At 39.9% G+C, this 23,624-nt stretch overlaps 2 protein-coding genes across 4 annotated transcripts in view; both read left to right on the plus strand.

Moving 5' to 3' along the window:
* rasgrf2b (Ras protein-specific guanine nucleotide-releasing factor 2b) overlaps positions 1-14,902 on the plus strand; it is a 36,993-nt gene extending 22,091 nt beyond the window's left edge. Inside the window, exons 16-29 of one of the 3 annotated variants that reach the window (XM_041042206.1) lie at positions 1,233-1,325; positions 3,453-3,946; positions 5,799-5,924; positions 6,826-6,915; positions 7,973-8,079; positions 9,575-9,687; positions 9,861-9,921; positions 10,575-10,678; positions 10,835-10,919; positions 11,020-11,217; positions 11,698-11,777; positions 11,886-12,003; positions 12,093-12,161; positions 12,668-14,902. In XM_041042206.1, coding sequence (XP_040898140.1) covers positions 1,233-1,325; positions 3,453-3,946; positions 5,799-5,924; positions 6,826-6,915; positions 7,973-8,079; positions 9,575-9,687; positions 9,861-9,921; positions 10,575-10,678; positions 10,835-10,919; positions 11,020-11,217; positions 11,698-11,777; positions 11,886-12,003; positions 12,093-12,161; positions 12,668-12,760 — 1,831 coding nt within the window. In that variant the 3' untranslated portion in view covers positions 12,761-14,902. Of the gene's footprint in view, positions 1-1,232; positions 1,326-3,452; positions 3,947-5,798; positions 5,939-6,825; positions 6,916-7,972; positions 8,080-9,574; positions 9,688-9,860; positions 9,922-10,574; positions 10,679-10,834; positions 10,920-11,019; positions 11,218-11,697; positions 11,778-11,885; positions 12,004-12,092; positions 12,162-12,667 lie in introns of all 3 variants that reach the window. The other 2 variants (XM_041042209.1, XM_041042207.1) reach the window with 2 other exon arrangements.
* Positions 14,903-19,129: 4,227 nt separating this feature from the next.
* LOC121184413 (creatine kinase U-type, mitochondrial-like) lies at positions 19,130-22,898 on the plus strand. Its single transcript, XM_041042053.1, has 9 exons — positions 19,130-19,272; positions 19,401-19,599; positions 19,681-19,776; positions 19,880-20,101; positions 20,230-20,315; positions 21,061-21,184; positions 21,413-21,547; positions 21,652-21,777; positions 22,782-22,898. The coding sequence occupies exons 1-9, from the start codon at positions 19,130-19,132 to the stop codon at positions 22,896-22,898; spliced, it is 1,248 nt and encodes a 415-aa protein (XP_040897987.1).
* The last annotated feature ends 726 nt before the right edge of the window (positions 22,899-23,624 follow it).

Consider the following 23,624-nt stretch of genomic DNA (forward strand, 5'->3'; position numbering starts at 1 on the left):
AGTCAGATGTGGGTCGGTGTTTTGGCCTCGGCAGGCAGCTTCCACCTCTGTCCACAAGGTTAAATACATACTAGCCTGTGTGAGGAGGCCAGAAGAGCAGATGCTTCAGCAAAGTTTTTGGCACAGTCATAGGAATATATTGTGTGTCAGATGAGGAGTTTCTCTCTCTCTCTCTCTCTCTCTCTCTCTCTCTCTCTCTCTCTCTCTCTCTCTCTCTCTCTCTCTACTTTTCTCATGCTCTCTTTTTCTCATTAGGTCTCTGGCTGCATCAGAGTTGTGTGTTTATATTCCTTTTTCTGCTTTAGTTAACTTCGTTTCTCAACTGGAAAAGCTCTGCCTTTTCCTCTGCCCAAGGGCAGGTTTGTATTCAAGGCCTAACTCACCATGGCCTGTGGCCTCCTTCACTGGAAGAGAAGAGGAAGGAGTCATCCAGGGACCAGGGGTCTACAGGAAGTGTGGTGGGAGCATGTGGGGAAAGTCCCCCTTTCTTAAACATACTTAAACAGAATGTGCCTAATTTGCCCATAATGGCACTCCAGTTGGACAGATGAGGCGCCCGGGTGTCTCTTTCGTCAACCCTCCTTTTTTATTTTATTTTCTCCATCATCCTCCAGAGAGACTGTACAATAGTAGATTTATGAAGAAGAGTTGATGTGTTCCTATAGTTTGCTAATAGTTTTTATTTTTTTTATTTTGTGTGTTTATATTTTATGGCTCTTTTATAGTTTTGTGCATGCTATATTTCATGTTTTATGTTAGTGGTAATAGTTTTAGTGTTTTTTAATGGTCTGTTGACAAAGATAGTTACACTGCAATTTCCACCGTTACACTGATAATTAGGTTGAAACTTGATCTGTTAGCCTAAAATGCTACTGTTATGGACACAGAAATGCTTACATAAATGCAGAAACACAGATTCGCAGACATTTACATTGCTCTCTGCATCCTTTTTGCTCTGGGTTTTTCTCACATGTGGTCAATATATGTCAATATCTTGGAGACTAAACATATGCTGGTGTTCTCTGGCTCACATGCTGCCGCCCCTCCTCCTCAAACACACCTTTCCTCTTCCAAGGGATTCATTTACCATCCTTCCATCACCTTCCCTCAAACCATCTTCTATCTCCGTCACATCTCCTACTTGCATTTTCATGTCTTAGTCCAGCCATCACACCTATCCATCTAATCATTTTTCTGTGTCATCCATCTCTTCATGTCCCGTCCAACTACAGGGCGCAGTACCACTCATTTGACCGTCTGTCCATCTCATCCCTCTGTCCTGACTACAGTCTGAAGATCAAGAAGATAGCCATGGATCAGTCCAAGTAACCAACTCTTTTCTCTCTATTCTCCTTCTTTCTGTCTCTTTTCTACTTTTGCTGCCTGTTCTTCCTTTCCTCTGGTCTTGGTCTGATACTTCACTGATGCATGACTTATCCCCTTTACTCTGACGTTTTAACTCTATCTACAATCTATCTCTGTAAGTATTAATAACAGCAATTTACAGGGGTTGTAATTTCTCCAGTCTGAAACATGTTAGGTTAAAGATACATAGACAGGAATGAGAGAGGGGAAAATATTTTGTAGTCTTGAATCTGCAGCTGGTCTGTAGCATGTTTTCTCACTGGAGCGTCGCTTCCTCAAGGCTGTTTTTTTCCCCTCTGGATCCGTATTGATCCTTTTTGTCATTCCTCTTCAGTCTGCTTTGTATCCTTCTTTTAAGCATATTCTGGTGCTCGCTTCCTCTTTTTCCACTACTTACTTCAGAGTTCTTCAGCATTCTTCCTCTCTGCTTTTCATGTGTTTTTTCCTTCCTCTATCCTCCTTTCATTTCTCCCCATCCTCTTTCAATCTGGGATGCAATTTGTTCTTCTATTTCCTGCTGAATAACAGGCTTATGTGAATAAATGATAGCTGTGTTTATCTATGCATGATTACTCCTCCCTTGATGTAGCTCCTTACACACTCTAGCTCTCTGAGCAGTGTTCATGTCATCATGAAACGGATAACCAAAGTGCTTGCTGATTAAAACTTTTGCGCTTTCATTGCCTCGTAGATAAGGCGTTTAAAGGTAGCAAATGTAATCTGCAATATAAAATACATTATTTTTTTTCCTATTAAAATCTCTACACACAATACATATTCATTCACATATTCATTCATATTCATATTCATCAGGTAAATAATCAGGTACTAAAATCATGGTCAGCAACTTTTAGTCAGAACAGTTTCAGTCCTTTTTATACATAGTGCTCCAGTTTTAGGACTGTGTAGCAGAACATTGATCCTAAACATTAAACAAGGTACCCAAGAAATTTTAGAGTTGAACAGCTAAATTTTCTCCTCTGGTCAAAATAGTCACCTGACTTCAATCAAGCCGTGCGTATGTTTAACTTGCTGAAGACCAGACTGGAGTCAAAAAACACCTTAAAAGCACTTTATAAAGTGAAATGGCTGAAATGGTAAATAATTCCTTTTTATACATCCAATAAACACAGAGCAACATTAGCACTGATTTGAGTCATGTTAATCACTTGTCTAATATCTCTCTCTCTGCTCTGTTGTTCTGTCTTGGTCACCATCAACTGAGGGAAATACCTGACTCTTTAGCAGCTAAATGCTACCCTATGTTCACCAACTAGTCGCTAACTGTGTCTATCTGACATTTGGTTCTGGCCAGGTAGTACAGTGGATTCGTCTGATTTTTTTCCTTGAAAACAGCTGCCTGGAACTAGCTCTGATGAGGGTCGTGAGAGTGAGCCATGGTCTAGGCCACGAAACCAAGACAGCTGCCTGATAGATGTTTAAAGGTCAGATAGATGCAGCTAAGGGAACTGTATAGTCATCATATCACTATGAGCCATCCCTTTCACAGTGCAAGCAAAATAAAAAGTAATTTCCTTCCTTGAAATGATAAAGGTAATGATTAGAGCAGCAACTTTCTGTCCATTAAATGATGATGTGGATGTAAGAGTCAGCACTGAAATCTTAAATGCATTGTTTTATTTTCAACCTATTGTGCTGGAGTTCAAACACTTTCTGACCTCCCTGTATGTGCCCACTCATTATACGTCACTCTGCCCAGCTGCTCTAACTAAATGTCCCAAACTGAATATTAAATGCACCTAACTCACGTCACACTCTGTAAAACTTCTCTCTCTTTTTCCAGAGACACTGTTTACTACTTTTCTCTTGTTTATGAATTCTGAACACACACAGTGTCATTCCATTTTTATCCTAAAACACATCTCTAAGACAGGAAAACTATTTGAAAAAGTCTATTTACTAATAAACCTTTTACAGTTTGGGAAATAGAGACTAGCAAGGTCTTGTTGTGAGCTGCTGCAATCATGTTTCCTTTTCATTCTTTTCTCAATTTCCCTGAACTCTCTCCTTATTGCTTTTTTAATATCCTATTAGTTTGCTAACATATTGCTTTTTCCCGCTTTCAGGTCCTTGGAGCTGTTCTTTGCCACCAATCAGAATAACAGAGGTGGTGAGCACATAAACGACAAGTCTCCTCGTCTCTGCCGCAAGTTCTCCTCTCCTCCTCCTCTGTCCATCCCATCCCGCACCTCCTCCCCTGTCCGAACACGAAAGCTTTCTCTCCACTCCCCCATCACTGCCAGGGTTGGAGGCCTCGACCTGACCAGTCCTCTGTCAAACTCCAGTGTCAACCACAACACTTCCCAGTCTGCCGCCAGTAGTCCCACATCTGCCCACACCCCTCAGACTCCAACGCCTCAGACACCGACTCCAACCACCTCTTCTCCTCCTCCACCTCCCTCCTCCACCTCTCCTCCACCTAACAACTCCAAGCCACCACAAGACCAAGTTCCTCCCATTCCTTCTTCCCCGGATCAAAGTCCCAGCCCGTTTGGAGAGGGAGAGGAGGTGCCCAGGATCGACCCTTTCTGTGGGAAACTGCGACGGAGCATCCGCAGAGGTATATAAAGTGTCCAATACAATGCAAAAACTTTTAAACTCTACAAAACACTAGAGCTGTGTTTTGTTTAAAATATGTAGTGCTGAAATATTAACACATTTTTGTACAAAACCATTTTGTTCATTTGTCAAAAAAGCCAAAGTCCTCAGATTTTAAATGTATAAGCACACGCAGCCACACATGAACCGTAACATAAAAATACTAAATTTTTATTTAAATTAGAAATGATCTGATCAGAGATTTTAGTGATGTCACAGATTTTGTCAGTCTCACATAAATAACTTTTTGGGTGTTTTACTGGTGAATTGCATCTAAAAATATTGTGAAAACACGATTCATCTTTTTACCCCCATGAAACAACAGAGAGAAAAACTTAATTCTAAGTTTAGCGGATAACGGGGTTAAACTAAACTAAATTTTAATGACTGTAAATATTTCAGAGGGTGATAACAGCCCTTTGGAGAATTGTGAACCACTGGCAGATTATTAAATTCTTCCACTGTGCTCCTGTACTGTGCGTAGCCTCTTGCCATGTGCAACTTGATAGTGTGTGTAGTTTGCTCTGTAAGTCTAGCCTTTCAAACTATATATTCTCTATGACTGAACATCCATGTATAGAGCCTTATTGGCCTACTGAAATGCATATGAAGAGCTGGAGGTCACTCATCAAATGATACAGTGTGAAGTGTTCCCTGTAAGAGCAGAGCAGGCGCCTGGTGGGACATCATTATCTCCTTGCATTTGTGTGCTTGAGACAGCTAAGCTGACTTCCCAACACACATGCTCAGATCTTCTAATAGTGGTGTCAAACAGCCATCTCAGACTGGAGAGTGATTGTCAGGGCACCTCAAGCAGCACAGCAAGGACAAGCTGCAGTTAGACCCTCATTAGCATGTGCACACACACATACAAAATGTGTGTGTGTACATGTGTGACAACTGCTAACCGCTCACTAGACAAAGACCCATTAGCACCGTCCCATCAAGCCACCTTCACTTTCTCTGCATACTGTTCCATCAATTTGCTCTTTATCAGTCATTTGCAGTATGGGTTGATATGCATCTGTGTACATACAGCTATTTGCATATCTTCCTATCTGTGTATTGATTTTGTCCTTCCTCTTGGCCTTTCGCTTTCACCGACTAATTGCCAGTGTGACATTCTGAGCCTATGTTGAGGAGTCATCAGGTGAAACCTCTCAACAAACCTCTCATAGTTTGAATTTTGTCAGTCTCTCTCTCTCTGTCTTTCAAGTTATATCCAAGTGAGATTTGTTTCAATGAAACATGCTGTATATATTTATTTCCAAAGCAAACCCACTGACGCTGCTCTGGAGGTTTGTGTTGGCCCATGCTTTCTGTCGATTTTTCCTTTAATTTGTCACCCATTCGTACTGTATGTTCAGCCACAGAGTAATTCAGGTTCAGCTGTAATACTTTCTAATACGCCAAGACACACTTGAATTATTGGGTCTTTTCTGGTCACTGTGTTTCTGTGTTTGTGTTGGAGTGCACGTCTAAAGGCAAAATATGTGTTTGCATTTAAATAAATTAAAAGAATTCAGATTGGACATTTGCTGAATGAATCAAATATCAAAAACAAGCATGTTATGTGATCTACGTGTGTGTACATGTACGCACACACACACATGCAGATGTGCACACCCAGAAAATGTGCTGGGAGAAAATAAAAGTCTTGAGATTAACCTCTAGCTGTACTGAGTGATCCCTACTTAGGGGTGAACTTAAGTATAATAAAGTTCTCCATTATAGTAGAACAGCAACAGTATTGACCATAACCATCATCATCATCATCATTATAGTTGTCCTTGTCTTCCTCTCCTCCCATCTAGCTGTGCTGGAGTCAGTGTCACTAGAGAAAATCCTCCCAGAGTCTCCTCAGAGCAGTGAGGCAGGAGACATGTCTCCTTGTCGCTCCCCTTCCACCCCTCGACACCTCCGCTACAGACAGCCTGGAGGTAAGACTGCGCGCGCGTGTGTGTTTGTGTGTGTGTGTGTGTGCGTGTGTGTGTGCGTGTGTGTGTGTGTGTGTAATATTGTGGTTTATGACTCATTACTAGACCACAATGCCATAGCCAGAGGCCTTTGCAGTGGGCAGTGCTCTGCCCACTGACAGGCTACTCTGCAGAGTCACAGAGCCAAGCAAAGATCCCTGACCCTGGAGGCTGACGTCTTTGGTACAGCGGCATAATACAAAACTCCAGACCAGGGTATAAAGGGGCCCTGTGTGTTTGTAGGAGTTTGTGTGTGTGTGTGTGTATAGCTGTAAATGTTTCGGGGTAGTTTTCCTTGAGGTGTGCCCAGTTAATGAGACAGCCTGGATGACATTAAAGAGAGTCTATCCTGTATGTAGGACAACTGCAGAGGCAACAAGCACTGTGGCAGAATTAGTTAGGATGATGATGACTGTGTTGATGATGACAATCTCAGAGGCGATATTAACAGTGACAACTGTTTTGGTCACAATTAGGACTCCTGTGTGGTTGCCGGAAATATTTCCTATGATCACAAGTATATTTATGGTCTGCACTGTGCCTGTAACAAGAATGACAATGTTGATAATTGGGAATTTCATAAGTGATGATTAAGATTATTTATGATGAATAGGTAAATTTTCAGATCTTCATCTTGCATCTGTAATTTTTGTAAATTATATTCTAGACAATCACAAACATTAGTACATTAGTGGTTGCTATAAAAAAAAAGTATTGTCAATTTGACATTTAGGTTAAAAAAAAATATGATTGAAATGTAAGTTAATATTTATTCACTTGTGGTTCCTCACCTGAATGATAACAGTGGTAAAATTCTAACAGTGTTTTTGGTCTTGATGATAATCATGTGTTTGTGTGTTTGCAGTCCAGTCAGGGGAGAACTCACGCTGCTCAGTCTCTCCTGCCTCTGCGTTTGCAATCGCCACAGCCGCAGCAGGACATGGTACACCACCAGGTACATACACACACACACACACACACAATGATCAAACGTATGGTAAAATTTGAAAGAACGGGTGTTGTTCAAAGTGAATAATATTTTATTGTAGTCTGAGCACTGAAATAATAACATAGACCAAGCTTATCAAAACAAGGTATTACAGTTTGTGAGGGAAGTTGCAGGAATTGATTTGTTTCTGCAGCAGGCATAATGTTTTCTATCTAACATCATTTACCTACGGCAGTAAAATTTATAGGCTACGGGCCTGAAAACTGATACAAGTATCAAAAGGACATGTACTTTTACTCAGCTTTATTTAAAAAACTGCTCTGGTTTAGGTAGTTTGTATATGAGGTTAACTAGTGGATGTACCATCATATGGACCAATTAAAACCTTGAAACTATAAAAATGTTTAAATTAATAAAACCAAATCACACAAAGTTAATTGAATCTCAGTCATTATTATGTTTATTCAAGCAGATAGTTTTGTTTTTATTTGTCCAGATTTGAGGTCTCTGAGATTTCCTCCACTGCCCCAATAAAATAGAGATGAAATAAAAAATTCACCAGCAAGGTCTCTTTATAGAAATAGTGCCCTGCTTTCTCTGGATAATCCATACACTGCACTTTTGTGTGAACGGTTTTCATTTGAATTATTATTTTTTTAATAAAAGAACTAGTACATATGAAAATGGTTTATCTGTGGATTATCAATGGACCTCAGTCTGGGTTAATTGACCCAGATTGAGGTCCAGATTATCCACACTGTTTACATGATGTCTCAATATATTAAAAAGGAAACAATTTTCAGAATACTTAATGTTCATAGTTAGAATTCAATTATATATTTTGAAGTAAGTACTTACTGTTTCTTTGAAAGTTCAAAACACTTTTAATGAAGCATTTCTCCATTGGGAGGCTGTTAGTTTTATATAAATAATTTAATTGCTTTTGATGGAGCTTGCTTTTGCTGGTAAATACAATAAAGCCCCAGATCATCAGTGAAGAATTTAAACTATCCCACAGTAATAACATATTCTCTCTGGCTCTCATTTTCATCCCTCTTTGCAGTGTTTACTAACTCTGAAAGAACTTGTGATAAAGAGTTCATCATCCGCCGAGCTGCGACTAACAGAGTTCTCAACGTGCTGCGGCACTGGGTGTCCAAACACTCACAGGTCTGTATCCACCCACCACTTTCTGCGCGCGTGTGTGTGCGTGCGTGCATGCATGCGTGTGTGTGTGTGTGGTGTTTTTGTTGGGGTGATCAAGTCTGTGGTCTCATTAAAGCAGGTGTCTGATACGTTCCCTCTCTGCTTCATTGCTCACACTTGAGCATGTAAACAGCCTCATGCACGCAAACACACACGCCGCAAATTGTTGCTGTGTCAATTGGTCAACCAGCTCAACCCGCCTCAGTCCACCTACCTACTCTTCTGCTAAACAGCCAGTGTAGCCTCTAATGAATTGAATATCAAGGTAATTGCCTGACTCCCTGCATAGAGGTCCTTCCAGTCTAACTGCATCGATCTGTTTTATGTATTTTTCTTCAATAATACAAAATGCTGCGATGACAGGCCAGCTTATTAACACAGGCAAGCACAAACACACGCATATACACCCACTCGCATTTTTCTTTTGGATGCCAGAGAACAAAGAGCTTGTTAAAACCGACCTTTGAACAGGAGGAAGGAAAGGGATAAGAGGAAAAAATAACCTGTAAAGACTGGAGGGAATGAGGAAGTTTGGGAAGAGGAATGAACAGTTGGAAGACATGATGGATTATGCAGCAGTGACTGATGATTGGTCGGAGGGGGGACTAGAGAGAATAATTAATGGAGAGAACAGAATAAGGACTCGAATCACCTGTAGTTTAGCACTGTTTGCAATACCATGGTATATGATATGATAAGATGGCATTTACAGTGATGCTATATAAACTGTCAACCATCATAGTTTTTGCCATAGGGTTTTATACTGTGGTAGTTGTCCCTCTAATAATAATAACATGAGAGTATTAGGCCATTAGGAAAATGTTGCAAATCAAAGACCAGGAGAGTTTTATAGCAGTATTGAATTTTTATATGCTTTTTGTGTTAATGTGATACCTTGGTTCCTTAATTTATCCGGTATTCAATTTGATGGATTAACTCAAAACAGACATTCCCATCGGGTTATTTTATCCACAACACTGGTTACGTTTACTGTTAACTCCATAGTAACCTAATCACAGCTGCTTTTGGGTTGTGGGTAAGCCCTGTAAAAACATGGAGACAGTGTGGTCTACTTTAATGATCACCGCAGCAGCTGGACAACAGAACTCTGAAAGTAAACGTGATACACCCACTTGACTGTATTGTGGCGTGTCAGTGTGCCAAAACAATTTCAAGCAAATTTCAGGCAAGGCACATAGAGTTATGTAGTTCCTCATCTAAAAACAAAAGGATCGGTTAAACTATAATATGTATATAAGTACCATCAATCAAATTATGTAAAATATCCCAATAAGCATCAGTAAAATAATGGTATGAAATAAATCTTAACAAAAAATCTAATCTCACGTTACTAATAATCAGTATCACAATCTAAAAGGAAACAGTAAAGGATTTTGTTCACTTCTTTCCTCTAACTTTGTTATCACATGTATAGAAGTTCATTTGTGTTTGTGTTTAGGACTTTGAGATGAATGGGGAGCTGAAGATGTCAGTGATCTGTCTCCTGGAGGAGGTTCTTAGAGATCCAGACCTTCTGCCTCAGGAAAGGAAAGCTACTGCCAACATACTGAGGTACAGCTCACACACAAGTACACACAGAAATATGTACATTCACTAACATGAAGCACATGAAGGAATATAACACTTGAAAGCTGAATAGCTTCTGTCAGCAAATTGTCTTGCATTAATTGTTAACATATCATGAAAGTTTATTCTATTCTCTTCTATTCTACTTTGTCTCTTAGTGCCCTTTCTCAAGATGAACAGGATGATGCCCAGCTGAGAATAGAGGACATCTTACAGATGGTGAGAAAATTGCAGCACATAATGTCTTCTAATAACTTTTTAGTGAGCCACTGAATACATCTTGTTATGATTTTATGATTAGCTACTAATTATTCTGTTGGATCAATTAAGCAAAATATTATACCTTTTACTGCATAACAAAAAAGTCTTGTTATTGCAGAATCTTTGGCTGATACAGCATTTAATTTGAATTTGAATATTTATGTGATTCTCTATGGGATTACCAGGTTTTATGAAACTAACCTCCCTAATGTATTTAGACATAAATTCACACCTCCCCCAAATACTGATTTTCCTGGTTACCCCCCTTTACCAGCTACTAGAATGAAAACAATCAGGAGTCACATGCGCCCCTTCTTAACGGTCTCAACTTAATAGTTATTGGGAATCACAAACAGACACGCAGAGCCCTTGTAAGATGTGAAGACCCTCTGTCAGTAGACAATGTCCTCTCCTGACTGTGACCGTCTCCAGGCAACTGTCAAATGTCACAAAATATATTCATCATGTCCAGTCTCTTTATTAGATATTTATATCTCCTTGTTATTTGTGTTTGTGTTATGGTGCGAGTATTTGTTTATGACTTTGTCTCTGTATGTGTGTGTGTGTGTTTTTGTGTGTGTGGGGGGGTGCATGTCCGTGTGTGTGTTTAGGCGGACTGTCCGAAGGCAGAGTGTTTCGAGTCTCTCTCAGCGATGGAGCTGGCTGAACAGATCACTCTGCTGGATCACATTGTCTTCAGGAGCATTCCTTATGAGTCAGTCCTCTCATGATACTCTCACACTGTGCTCTGCATCAGGCCAAACAAAACCAAATCACTTTTATGGATTCTGCTTATTGTGAGACCAGTTGGCTGCCATAGTAGTTTGATCTCATTTGGACTTATCAAATGTCTCTGTCCTCCCTCTTTTAGAGAGTTCCTGGGCCAGGGCTGGATGAAGGTTGATAAGACAGAAAGGACGCCCTACATCATGAAAACTAGCCAACACTTCAATGATGTAAGCTCTTTCAGTGTCTTTCAGCACATTTTGGCTTCTGACTCCATTGTCAGTATCCAGTGCTTGTCTTTTTATGCTCTCTCCTCTTTTCCTTTTGAAGATGAGTAACCTGGTGGCATCACAGATTATGACCCATACTGATGTGGGCTCGAGGGCCAGCTCCATAGAGAAGTGGGTTGCTGTGGCTGACATCTGCCGCTGTCTCAACAACTACAACGGAGTACTGGAGATCACATCTGCACTCAATCGCAGTGCCATCTACCGTTTGAAGAAGACCTGGGCTAAAGTTAGCAAACAGGTGGAATAATTCTCTATCAAGCCTCTCTGTGCATAAAAACTATAATACATGTGTAAAAAGCACAACACAAGTTATCACTAAGTATTATACTCAAAAACAAGTTTATATGAAGTTTTCCTTCGCATAGAGGATTAGAAGGAAGTTCTATTGTCCTTGTAATGTCTGTTAATGAATGTCTCCGGCTAGAACGTCATTACAGAGTTCAGAGAAAAGACAATACAGAAATGCATTTAGTATCTGCTTCCCGCTTAATTCTGATGAACATTAAATCAATTAAAGCCATAATCATCCAATCACCAGACAGTCTGTCTCTCCACCAAGCCATTCTCCCTCTTCAGGACTGAAGTAAATTTGATTTTGCCATTTTATCATTGTCATCTTTTATTAAGGGTAAGTGGATCTTGGGTTAATGCAACCATATAGATTCTCCAAATGTTGTTCGTAATGATCTTTTAAATGTACATTTGTGGTCTTTCCCAGACTAAGGCCTTGATGGACAAACTGCAGAAGACTGTGTCCTCTGAGGGAAGGTTTAAAAATCTGAGGGAAACCCTGAAAAAGTGAGTTTTTGCATGTTTTTAAATAAAGTAAAGAAAATGTGCTTTTATTGATTTTAAGATGATTTGTTATGCACATAACCCTTCACACTTCACACTGTCTTCCTACAGCTGCAACCCTCCATGTGTGCCATACCTGGGAATGTATCTAACAGACCTGGCCTTTATTGAGGAGGGAACGCCCAATTTTACTGAGGAAGGCCTTGTTAACTTCTCTAAAATGAGGATGGTAGGCACATATATGCATAAAAATGCCAAAGGGGGATGCAAAACATCTGTAAATGTACTCTGTACTTTAATCGTCACCATTTTCTTTAGATATCCCATATCATCAGAGAGATCCGACAGTTCCAGCAGACTCCTTACAGAATAGAACATCAGCCCAAGGTATTTTTTCCTTTTATTTTCTCAAGAGCATCACAAAATCAGCACCAAATATCACTGAATATATGGTACATTTAAAGAATTATAAATAATAAATTTTACTTGTACAGCTTTTGACAAAAAAAACACAGTTAACAAGTGCATTGTAAAACACAAACAAAGGATCAAAATACAAGGTTTACAACAGACTTTTTATGGAAGTGCTGGTCTCAGCTGCTGTTGTGAAAGGATTATTGAAAATCCCTTTGAGATATGGTTGTCTTTTGGAAATGTAAATCTGTAAGACATTTCTGAAAAGTGTGGAGAGCTGTTTAGATGGAGAAGACTGAGATCTAAATTCTGTTTGTATTAAACACCATATTTGGTAAGTGACTCACCTTTGAAGTCATTTTGTTTTATACCCTATTGAGCCTTTTAAAGTTGTCTACTTGCTAAAAATGTTACACATGTCACTCTTTAGTTGAAAATAAGCTGCTTGCTGGTCTGAAACGTTTATGTTTTATCTACAGGTGACCCAGTACCTTCTGGATAAGACTCTGATCATGGATGAAGACACACTCTATGATCTTTCGCTGAAGATTGAGCCCAGGCTTCCTGCCTGAGTTACAGCCGCTTGTGGCCAGTGGGAGCCTGCCAAACCTGGACCCCCAAGGGTAACATGCCCACATAATCTCATCAATCAAGAGGAAATCAGGAAGTTTTGAAAGCGACATGGAAATGGAAATAAGAGACTGATGGGAGAGATATCTTGAGAGTAGTATGAGAACAGTCGAACAAGCTTCAGAGTTTTACAAGCGACTGAGGGAGCATGAGAAGTGGACAGGCTGAGATTTTCTAAGGTGTTGGGCTGATTGTCTTCAAGGAAAATGAGCTGCATTGCATGAGGGTTTTAAGAGAAAATGACATATCGCTGTGTGTGCTCATCATTCCTCAGTGGAGAGTGTGGTGCACAAAACATCACACATCCTCAGACAGCCTGAGAGTGCAGGGAAGGCTGGGATCATGGAGTAAATGAAATACAGTGGATATAACAGAGATGTAGCATATACAGATAGTGTGACAGAGAGATGTCTGAGATTGTGTCTCTGTGCTGTTGTTCTGTGTTCTGTTGCCTGTGCATTTCCGTGCCATGTCCTGGAGCAAGAGCCCCAAAAATGCTTTCTGTCATGATGGTCACTGCATAAAACTTGCATGATTTCAGCTTGGGATATATCTGTGTAAATGGCCTTCAACCTGACCCCTGACCCTCAGCTTAGCATGCTTCACTCTCACCAGAGTGACTCTCTAAGCCACTATGCACCCTCAGTGGGATGGGTATGGCAAAATGCCTTTAAGCCTTCAAAGATAATGTAGAGAGACACTAAAATGAAACATATAATTTAAAATGGAAAATTTGATATATTTTGCCAAAGTGGCTGATTTGTTCATTGATGAAACAATTCTGTATTTATCTTTAGTCGGCCTTTCCCTGAAGACTTCCCTGAACAATGGGGAGCTCATGTCCACATGAATGATACAAAATTAAAAACTTTATCAGTGCCTTCCACTAGTGTAGGTCAATTTCCCCACAACTGCCAATTTACAAGCATAAAGTTTTATATAAATCACTCGTTCAACTTCTTTTTTTCAGAAAATAGGTCATGTGGACTTAACAGTAGCATGTTAGTGTAAACACGGTAAAGTCATTGCAGCATCTGATCGTCAGCAAATATCTCCCTCTAGTGTTTGAACATTGTTATAACCTTTACTGACCCAAAGCTTTTGCAGTGTTTGTGTGCAGTTTGATTTTTTTGGCTTTTACAAATTGTCTGATACTGGCGTGTAGTCAGGTCCCAGTGTGTAACTCTTGGATGTAGATTGGGACAGTTTTGCACTCTCTGAGATGTAGCTTTGCTTGAGTGACAGTATGATCGTTATTTACCATGCTATTTATTTCATCAAATACTGTATTTATATTTGTACATAGTGACTCCACACATATCACATGATTGATGAAGGAATACTTTGAATTGTTATGCTGTGAATAATCATTTTATTGTTTTAGCTTTTTCTTTTTTCCTTTTTTTTGTCTTTCTTGATTATATGTTGAATTCTAGTTTTGCATCCCAGGCTCTTGTATTGCAAGAAATCTGTTTAACTTTATTTTAAAAAAAGATGTCTTTTGAAGATTTAAAAAAAAATGTAGCATTTGAATAATCAGAATCTGTTTTCTGTATTGCTGATATGATGAACATAGTTGTCCTGCATGCACACAACAGCTGCATGTTGTGCATGTCTGACTGGACGTTCCCTGTACCTTATCCTTCTGCTTCTCTATATTAATATTCTCTCTGTAGCTGTCAGGAGGCTCTGTTAAAAGGCATAAGACCAATATTTTGTCCGTCAGATCTGGAACGTTTGTCTCTTGGTGTACTTGGTGTCGGTCCTAATCCTTAGGCTTTGTCACCTGCAAAACGGTCTGTTGTCATGCAGTAGCAGTGTTGGAAGTTATGCAGGCCTCAGTGAAAACGGAAAACTTCCCTCATAAAACAATAACCTTGTTCCAGATTTATTAGGTGAAATGTTTTCAGGCTTTGCTTTTGGGAAAACTTGTCCTTTGCACAGCGCCTATAATTCTGAGCGTCTGTTTTACACACAGGTTAGGGAAGATTGGATGCTATGTTTGTATTGTAATATTATTTTTATGTATTTCTGTGTTTATTTATTTGTTTGCATTTTTCACTTGTAGGTGCAGGGGAAATAAATTCAACATGCCTTATGTGTTTGCACTGTGCAATAATTTCAGCGATATTAAATTTCTTCCACTTCTGCTTCGTCTGGCAACAGCTGCCCTTCATTTTAATTCCCATGTTAATTTCTCAACATGATGTAGGGCTCCAGCAATCTCTGGCGTATCAAAGTGAGGTTTAACCATGAGGAAGGAACACTGCTGAATCCGCTTTTGGTGTCTACAGTGAGAGGAATTAACCAGACAAAGACAGAGGGAGTGAGAGAGAAAAATGGTGTGGTGTAAAGTCCAGACAAGTTGAGCAAGTGCTTGTGAGGTGATAAAGTCATCGCTCAAAATGTTGTCTAGGAGATGAGCCAAGTTTTTACTGTGGGATCTGTTGACAGTTTTCAGCACAGATAAACCAACTGGAGGCTGGCAGTTGTGGGTTGTATTTGTCTCCCAGTAGGGGTTTTTGTAGCAGATTAACCAACACGACTCCTGTTTCTGGGGGACAGATGGACGGCAGTTAGCTGAAGTTTATCAAAACACTCTTGAGTGTGACATTTCAGCCCCTTCCAGCCAAAAACTGAAGCTTAGTAATACTGGACTTGAAATGCTGAAAAAAAGGAGAGGGTATCTGAACTGAGAGGCACAATGTATAGATAAATATAAATACAGAGTCTAAAAAGCTGTAATAAAATGTTTCTTCACAGTATAAGCATTAGGCTACACTCGCTCCCTGCTCTTCAAGTCATTAATGAAACTGAACTTTACACCAAGTGATACGATTTACAATCAAAACATATGTGGATTACTGGAACATTTTGAGGAAGTGCATATATTTTGAGAAGGACTAATGATCCTGTTGACAGATAAGGTGACATTGACCCACATTTTGATCAGTCTGAATGGGCCTATTAGCATGTTTAATATACAGTAACTTGTACTTTGTTTTACAACTGATGAACAAACAATGAATAGAGTCATGCATGTTTTTAAGTTCCTTCCTTTTGAGCCACAATACTAAAATAACCCCATTTTTATTTTTTTATTTCTAGTAATAGCAACTTACATTTTCATTTTCATTGCTCTGTGCTTTTCTTTTCTTCTGATTTTATAAAACTCTAATGTAGACATGTAGTCACACAGCAGACCTCATGAACAAATCACAGATACAGAAAGATATCGATCACTGTCACCAACATAGAGACCACATGAAATCCAGTGCATTTAAAGATCCCCTCCTGGCATACTTTAAGACATCAAAATTCTGTGCTTGGAATCATAATTTGTGCCTGATACAGATTGTCCACAAGAACGTTCAATTACATGGTTTACAATTTTTAATTCTAGTTCTTCTAACCCATTAAACAACTAGAATTTTGACTTTGCAAATATATTTTATTATAAAAGTTTAACCAGAAAGAGACACTGAAAAGTCACTTCCTCAGTGTTTGTGCACTGGAGGTTTCAAGTTACCACATCACAGCTGTGTAAGCTATGTACTGGCCTATGACTGGCTCACAAACTAGTTCACAAATCATGCTTGTATATACACGTTAAACTCAGATTTAAGGTGAGCACAGAGAGACTTTATTCACAGCCTTCTAGTGTCAAACTTTTCGCATACACTGTTCTTTTGCATATTGTTCAGAAAACAATAATACAAAACAAATTTTTAAAGGGAGGCAAGCTTTAACCATTGTGTGCAGCTGGGGTCTGTGATTCCTCAGACAGAAGTAATGGGTCATTTTCTGTTCCGCTTCTGAAAACTGCCATTTGAACCAATGAAATCATGTTTAAAGGACGTTGTAATAAAATCAAGTGAAAGTCACAAAGGTGATACAATTAGGGTCTAACTTCCATCTGAAGTGTTAGTGCTAGTTGTTAAAAGACACTTGACTAATGTTTGTTAGAGCAGTTGAGTGTTTACTTTTGGTGTTGGACTTCAATACTCTAGCGCTCGAGGATTGAACCCAAGATTTAAAAACCAAAGAGAAGGCCTCTTACAAGCTGAGCAATTTCACCAGAATCACTTTTATTTCTTGGAAATTTTGACACATTCCATTGGACATTGGACTTAAATTTAGGGAAACATCACTATGTGATGTGATGTGAATCTATGTGAGTCTTATAAAAATCTAACCTCAAGTACTTTTTTATTATAATATATCATGCATTTGGCCTGCACTGTGTATGCACGCCAGCCACTGCTGGCTCTGCTCTAATACAGCAAAAAACTGGTCTGGGGAAAAGTCTCTGTAATACTCATAAACCCACAGGCGTGTGTGTGTGTGTGTGTGTGTGTGAGTGTGAGTGTGTGTATGTGTATGTGTGTGTGTGTGTGTGAGTGCATGTGTGAAGAGGTAGGCAGACATGCTGACTGACAGTAGAAAGAGGATTTTCTGTCTGTTGCACAGTGAGAGGCTAATCCTGAGCCAGTGTCCCCATCGCTCCATCTCTCTCTCTCTCTCTCTCTCTCTCTCTCTCTCTCTCCCTCTCTCCCCTCGATCTCTCTCTCTGATCCCATCTCTGTTCCTCAGTCTGCTCTCACCCTGTGGATCGAATCTCTCTGGACTGAGCTGCAGGACACACACCGGCCCTCTGCTGCCTCCCACTCTGCAGCTATCCTCAGGTGAGTGATGGTCTCTCCCTGCTAACTTCTCATTCTTCTCTTTTGCAGGTCTTTTCTTTATCTGTGTTTCCTTCCTGTTTCTACAATCAGTGTAGAAGCTGTTACAGCTATTATGTAGACTTTCAAATACCACCCATTTATATGTCTTGTACTTGTTCCTCAGCAGCCACTTGCTTTAGTGCATGTATTCAACTACAGTTATGGGTTATATTCACAAAAAACCCATTCCAAGTAAAAAACACCACTTTGTAGTATGTTTTCCCCATTTCATGAAAGGTCAAACGGTGCAGGTGTCTCTCCTCATTACTTTCCCTCTTCATTTAATCTTCTAGTCTCTGATGGGAATCCCTCTGATCCTACCTATCCCCCTCTCTTTTAATTGTCCTCATACTCTTTAACCCCTGACCTTAACCTGACCATTAACCCATTTAACACTGCCCTTCACTCCTTCTTTCAGTTTAATTTTTAAAGAGAATCTGTTTTTTTCTCCTAACTTCCTTTCACTCTATCTCATCTTCACCACTCGCTCTCTGTCTCCGTTTTCTTCCTTTCTGTCTTGCGTAAGCTCAGCTGACCAGCCCAGGATGTCAGAAAGGATCATGTGTTGTCCAGGACCAACCCGGTCTCATATCAAAATGTGAAATAGCTAAGTTTGTCCACAGTACAAAACGTATCAGTCTCACAATTAGGGCCTGAAAATTGTGAAATGTTCACGTTTTTTGTCCCATTCTATTTCTATTCTTTTCTATAAACCAAACCGCTGCTATGTGGTTTCATGGCTCTCCCATGGTAACCAATCAGAGGGCTTGTGTCTGCTTCTAGAATAATCTCATCACACAAGCTGCAGGCATATCTGTTACTTAAGTATTTGATAGCTTAATGCAATTAGTGGTTTTGTCTGAGTATATACCCGGAAAGATGTGTGTTAATACATTTTAACATATGAATTTTGATTAAAGTTGTTGAACTTTATGACAAACAATGACCACAGAGCAACAAATGAAAAAAAGTAAAATATATTTAGTGCTGCACTGCCATCAGTAGTTTTTTTAAATACAAAATCCACAAGGACTGCTATCTCCAAATATTTATTTGTCACTGCAATTCCAAAAAAAAAAAGGTGCATTGTAAAGACTTGGATTACAATAATTATCAGTTTTCACATTCACACATGCACCACTGTGAGATTTTTAAAGAGAAATGCACAGTCATGTTACAAAGTTGTAAAATAAACTCTGGTACACTTAAAGGTTACAGATTGTTGTTTTTCTGCTCTCCTCTCTGTCTGTGGGCAGTCTGGTTTAACAATCTGATTTGTAATTATTAGCTTCCTCTGAAAGCTGCCTGTGATGTTCAGACAGGATGAGGCTGTAGAGCTCACTGTGAGACAATGACCAACTATTACCACATTCAGCATAGATACCCACACTTTGGTATCTAGTGGTAAACTCAACTGCAGTACTTTTCCATGAGATATAACCAGATTCAAAGGAATCACTTGACAGACAGAAGTGATTTTACCTTTTTGGATAAATAAATCACACATTTTTTAACTTCATGAAAAATCACCTTTTGTGCTCTGACCTTTCACCAGGTAAAAAAAAAAAAAACCCAAATCACGAAAACATGGCGAACTCTTTCACCCGCGTGATGTCTGGCCGTAACACAGCGGTGATGTTGGCCAGCATAGGGGCTGGCACACTGGCATCTGGATACCTCCTCAGTGACAGTACTGCTGCTGCTGAGAGGAGGAAGCTCTATCCCCCCAGGTACATATAAAACATTTTAATGTTTTGCATGGTATGCATGATTTGTATGAAAAAAATGATGAAACAGCTCTACTGATAGTGAAACTTGGTTGTCAAATGCTAAGTTTGAGGTTGATAACTTTCTACAGCGCTGATTTCCCTGACCTGAGGAAGCACAACAACTGCATGGCAACAGCCCTGACCCCAACTATTTATGCACGATTGAGGGACAAGGTGACCCCAAACGACTGGACCCTGGACCAGTGCATCCAGACTGGGGTAGACAACCCTGGACACCCCTTCATCAAGACTGTGGGCATGGTAGCTGGAGATGAGGAGAGCTACGAGGTTGGAGTTAATGTTCACAGTGAGTTGTTGCATATTTAATCATAACATGGGGAAAACTGAGTGTTTGATTTTTTAAATCAGGTGTTTGCTGAGCTCTTTGACCCTGTTATCAAGGACAGACACAATGGCTATGATCCTCGCACAATGAAGCACCCCACTGACCTGGATGCTTCCAAGGTTACACCCCCATTTCTCTTCACTCCTTTGCTCTCTGTATTACATGGTCTCCAACCGTAAATTCACTCCTACATGCGGTCACCTGATACTTTCTCCTTCTCAGATCACCTCAGGAATGTTTGATGAGCGCTACGTGTTGTCATCTCGTGTCCGTACTGGTCGTAGCATCCGTGGACTGAGTCTTCCCCCTGCGTGCACACGCTCTGAGCGCCGTGAAGTGGAGCGTGTGGTTGTGACAGCTCTGTCCGGCCTGAAGGGAGACCTGGCTGGTCGCTACTACAGCCTGGGAGAGATGTCTGATAGGGAGCAGCAACAGCTTATTGATGTCAGTGCACAACCACACGCACTTGGATGCACACACTCAGAGTCAAAGTTGGTTTCTGTACTTTTTTTTGATGAGCTTTACAATCTAATGTCCCCCTTGGTTCTTCCGTCCTTTCACTGGCCAATCAGGAGCACTTCCTTTTTGATAAACCTGTATCACCTCTGCTCACGGCAGCTGGGATGGCCAGAGATTGGCCTGATGCTCGTGGGATCTGGTAAGAGTAGGAGAAAATGAGTCTAAAAGAAGTATTTGTGATTTGGTAGCTTAGAGACCCTGCAAAAGCTGTAGTCACTGCATTCTGCGTACATTCTGCTATCACTAGTAGGACTTTTAGTTTATTGAGACATCAGTAGAAACACAAGTAAGACAACAAATTTTTTAGATGTGGGCCAACATGATTGGAGAAAAGTGGATTATGTAGTACAATTAGATTACACTGTTTTCCAGTCAAATTATGTAAGAACAGATTATATAGAAAGCACTGTGCCCGCATTGCAGCAAGGCTTGAAATCAAGCTTGAAAAAACAAAAAAACAAGCTGATTTTTCTATACATTTAGTGCTTACTAGATCACTGGTAGTATCCGAAAACTTGCACTTGCAGCTCCTCCAGACCCAAAGTAGTGAAAATTATCATCTTGACACTTTTCAAACAGCTGGCCTGTACTAATTTTACTCTCCACTGCAAATTCAAAATGTCTTTTCTCATGCCTCTCTACTTCCTTTACCTCCACAACTCCAGATTCATAAAGTACTGTTGCTCTGAGCCCAACTCCCTCATCTGTGCCTTCACATCCCATGAACAGAATGACACTGGAAACACTTGATCTACTGAATGCCACTGAAAAATACCTTTTCTTCTCTTCTGACAATGACACAATAATATCAGCAAATGTATTCACATGGATGTCAAATGTCAGCTTTGAATTGGGGTTTAACTCTGCCCTTCTGATTGTCTCAGGCACAACAACGAGAAGAATTTCTTGATCTGGATCAATGAGGAGGACCACACAAGAGTCATATCCATGGAGAAAGGAGGAAATATGAAGAGAGTGTTTGAAAGGTTCTGCAGAGGTCTGAAACAGGTACTCATGTTTCTGTGTCTTTGTCTTGAAATCCACACAGTTTATCTTAGTGCGAAGTAAAGTATTGAAAAGACAAAACCATTGCCTGTAAGACTTTATTAAAACAAAGTAGATCAAAAATCAAGAAAGTGGCTGCTAAAATTTTAGTTTTTGTCTAAGGAGTGTTTTATATCCATGTGTGTGTTCCAAAAAGTAAAAATATATATGGTCTTTTCTTGTAACTTATAGGTGGAGCATCTAATTCAGGAGAGGGGTTGGGAGTTCATGTGGAATGAGCGTCTGGGCTACATCCTCACCTGCCCTTCTAACCTTGGCACTGGCCTCAGGGCTGGTGTTCATATTCGCCTGCCCCTACTCAGCAGGGTATTGCAGGAAATACACTGGCAACTGCAATTGCACACATAAGGAGACATACTGTAGTTCTCATGTCTGAAAGTGATTGAATGTGTCCAATGTTTATCATCTAGGACCCTCGCTTCAAAAAGATCCTGGATAACCTGAGGCTACAGAAGAGAGGCACAGGAGGTGTTGACACAGCTGCCACTGGAGACACCTTTGACATCTCCAACCTCGACCGTCTGGGAAAATCAGAGGTAAACACTTGAAGAGAAAGGCAGCAGCTAAAGTAAAAGTAGAAATGAGCAGCAGGCAGAGAGAGACAGAGTCAGACAGAGAAGAGCAGACATCCCAGCAGGTGTGAGCTGTGAGTTACCGTACCCCCTGCTGTTCTTTAATCTGTAATCCAGGCAGGGATGTGCCATTTGAGGTTAAAAGACTTCTGTTTCCTGAGCTTAGCCTTTCATCCAGCACTTCCACACAGGCTGTGTACCAACAGGCGCTATCAATCAAACTACAAAAGGTCATAGATGCTTAAGGTTGGGGCTATACCTGGGGTTTCTTCCAGTAGCAATAGAGGAGACAGGAGGCTAAACTGAAACGCTAAGCCCAGGGAGCAAAAGTCTACTGGTGTAAACTTGCCACTGCCCCCTTATATGCAACTGTAGGTAGTTAAAGCCAGTCAGAGGACAGATGGTGCTGGCCAGGATGGTGGTGATGACATGGGCATCATGTATTCTAGTGGACAACAAACAACAGAATCAAAGAGGATTTAGCTTAAAACAGCTTAAAGACAGCTTTTAATAGTTAACGAACAAAGGTCACTGGTTCTTAGCTGCTATGTGGTCAAAAGAGTCCAATATAGAAGTACATGTGATCTTCTTTTACTAGTATTTTACTTAACTCAACTTTGAAGGTCAACAAAACAAATCACTATGTACGCATAATTTAATCACTGTCGACTGTACACTGTGAATGAATCAAAAACTGCCAAATCTCTCATTAAAAGCTGACAAAATTTGCCATCTGTCTGTATGCAACTACACATGCAATAAATTGTAAGTAAGAACTTACAGAAGAAAGATAAATTGCTGAGTTAAATTATACTAAGTATTTACCAACCAAACCTCAGTGACATATTGTGTTAGGTGGGTCAGGTTCATAGTAGATCATTTGCATGGATATTAATTAAAATGTAACCTGGACTTGTGTAACTACTGTGACCATGTGATTTTTGACACTATTTACCATATATTCACAGGTGGAGCTGGTACAACTAGTGGTTGACGGCGTAAACTACCTAATTGAATGTGAGAAGAGGTTGGAGAGGGGGCAGGACATCAAGATCCCCTCGCCCATCCCTCAGTTCAGGAAGTGAACATCACCTCTGTTGGGAATCTTGGAATAGAGCAGGCGCTCCAACCGCTGGTCTTTAAATTGTTGGTCTTACAAGATATTGATGGCATGTATAGCACTGTACTGAGTAACATGCACTATAAATTCATTACATGTACATGAATTCTAAGCACAATAAACTAATGATGAACTGAGCAGTACTTCTTGCAGGTGTTTTATAATTTTGGCAGTGTCACAACTTCTGAGGTGTAAAGCAAAAAAAAAAAAATTTACTGAGACCTACAACATGAAAAACAACTAAGCTTGTCACCAGTGGTGGAAAGTAACTAAGTATATTAAGTAAAGTACAATACTTGAGTACAATTTTTAGGTACTTGAGTATTTTCTCATTTACGCTACTTCAAACTTCTTCTCTGCTACATTTCATAGGGAAATATTGTAAAGCTGTTGTATTGTAATATTGTACAGCTGTAATTACCGGTTACTTTTTATAGTAAGATTTTACATTTAAAAACATCTGATAATCTTATTAAAACAATGCACTGTGAAATTTTAAACCACTGGTTCATATTATTCATTTGAAAAGTTGTCATGTTTCTGATGTCAGAGTTGTTAGCATTTCCAAAAAGGAGACATTCCTCCTCTAAACTGTTTTAAGTGGTTTCTTGAGGCCAAATTATCCAAATATTTTATTTAAAAAAGGAAAGCTTATAGTAGGGCTTAAGGACTTAACTTCATACTGCTCATA

The sequence above is a fragment of the Toxotes jaculatrix genome, chromosome 7 (genome assembly GCF_017976425.1).
Source record: "Toxotes jaculatrix isolate fToxJac2 chromosome 7, fToxJac2.pri, whole genome shotgun sequence".
Taxonomy (NCBI): domain Eukaryota; kingdom Metazoa; phylum Chordata; class Actinopteri; family Toxotidae; genus Toxotes; species Toxotes jaculatrix.

Coding starts and splice junctions, on each gene's coding strand:
- LOC121184413 (XM_041042053.1), top strand. CDS start 19,130: ATGGCGAACTCTTTCACCCGCGTGATGTCTGGCCGTAACACAGCGGTG. Junction 19,777..19,879: donor CTGACCTGGATGCTTCCAAG/GTTACACCCCCA, acceptor TCTCCTTCTCAG/ATCACCTCAGGAATGTTTGA. Junction 21,185..21,412: donor TCTGCAGAGGTCTGAAACAG/GTACTCATGTTT, acceptor TGTAACTTATAG/GTGGAGCATCTAATTCAGGA.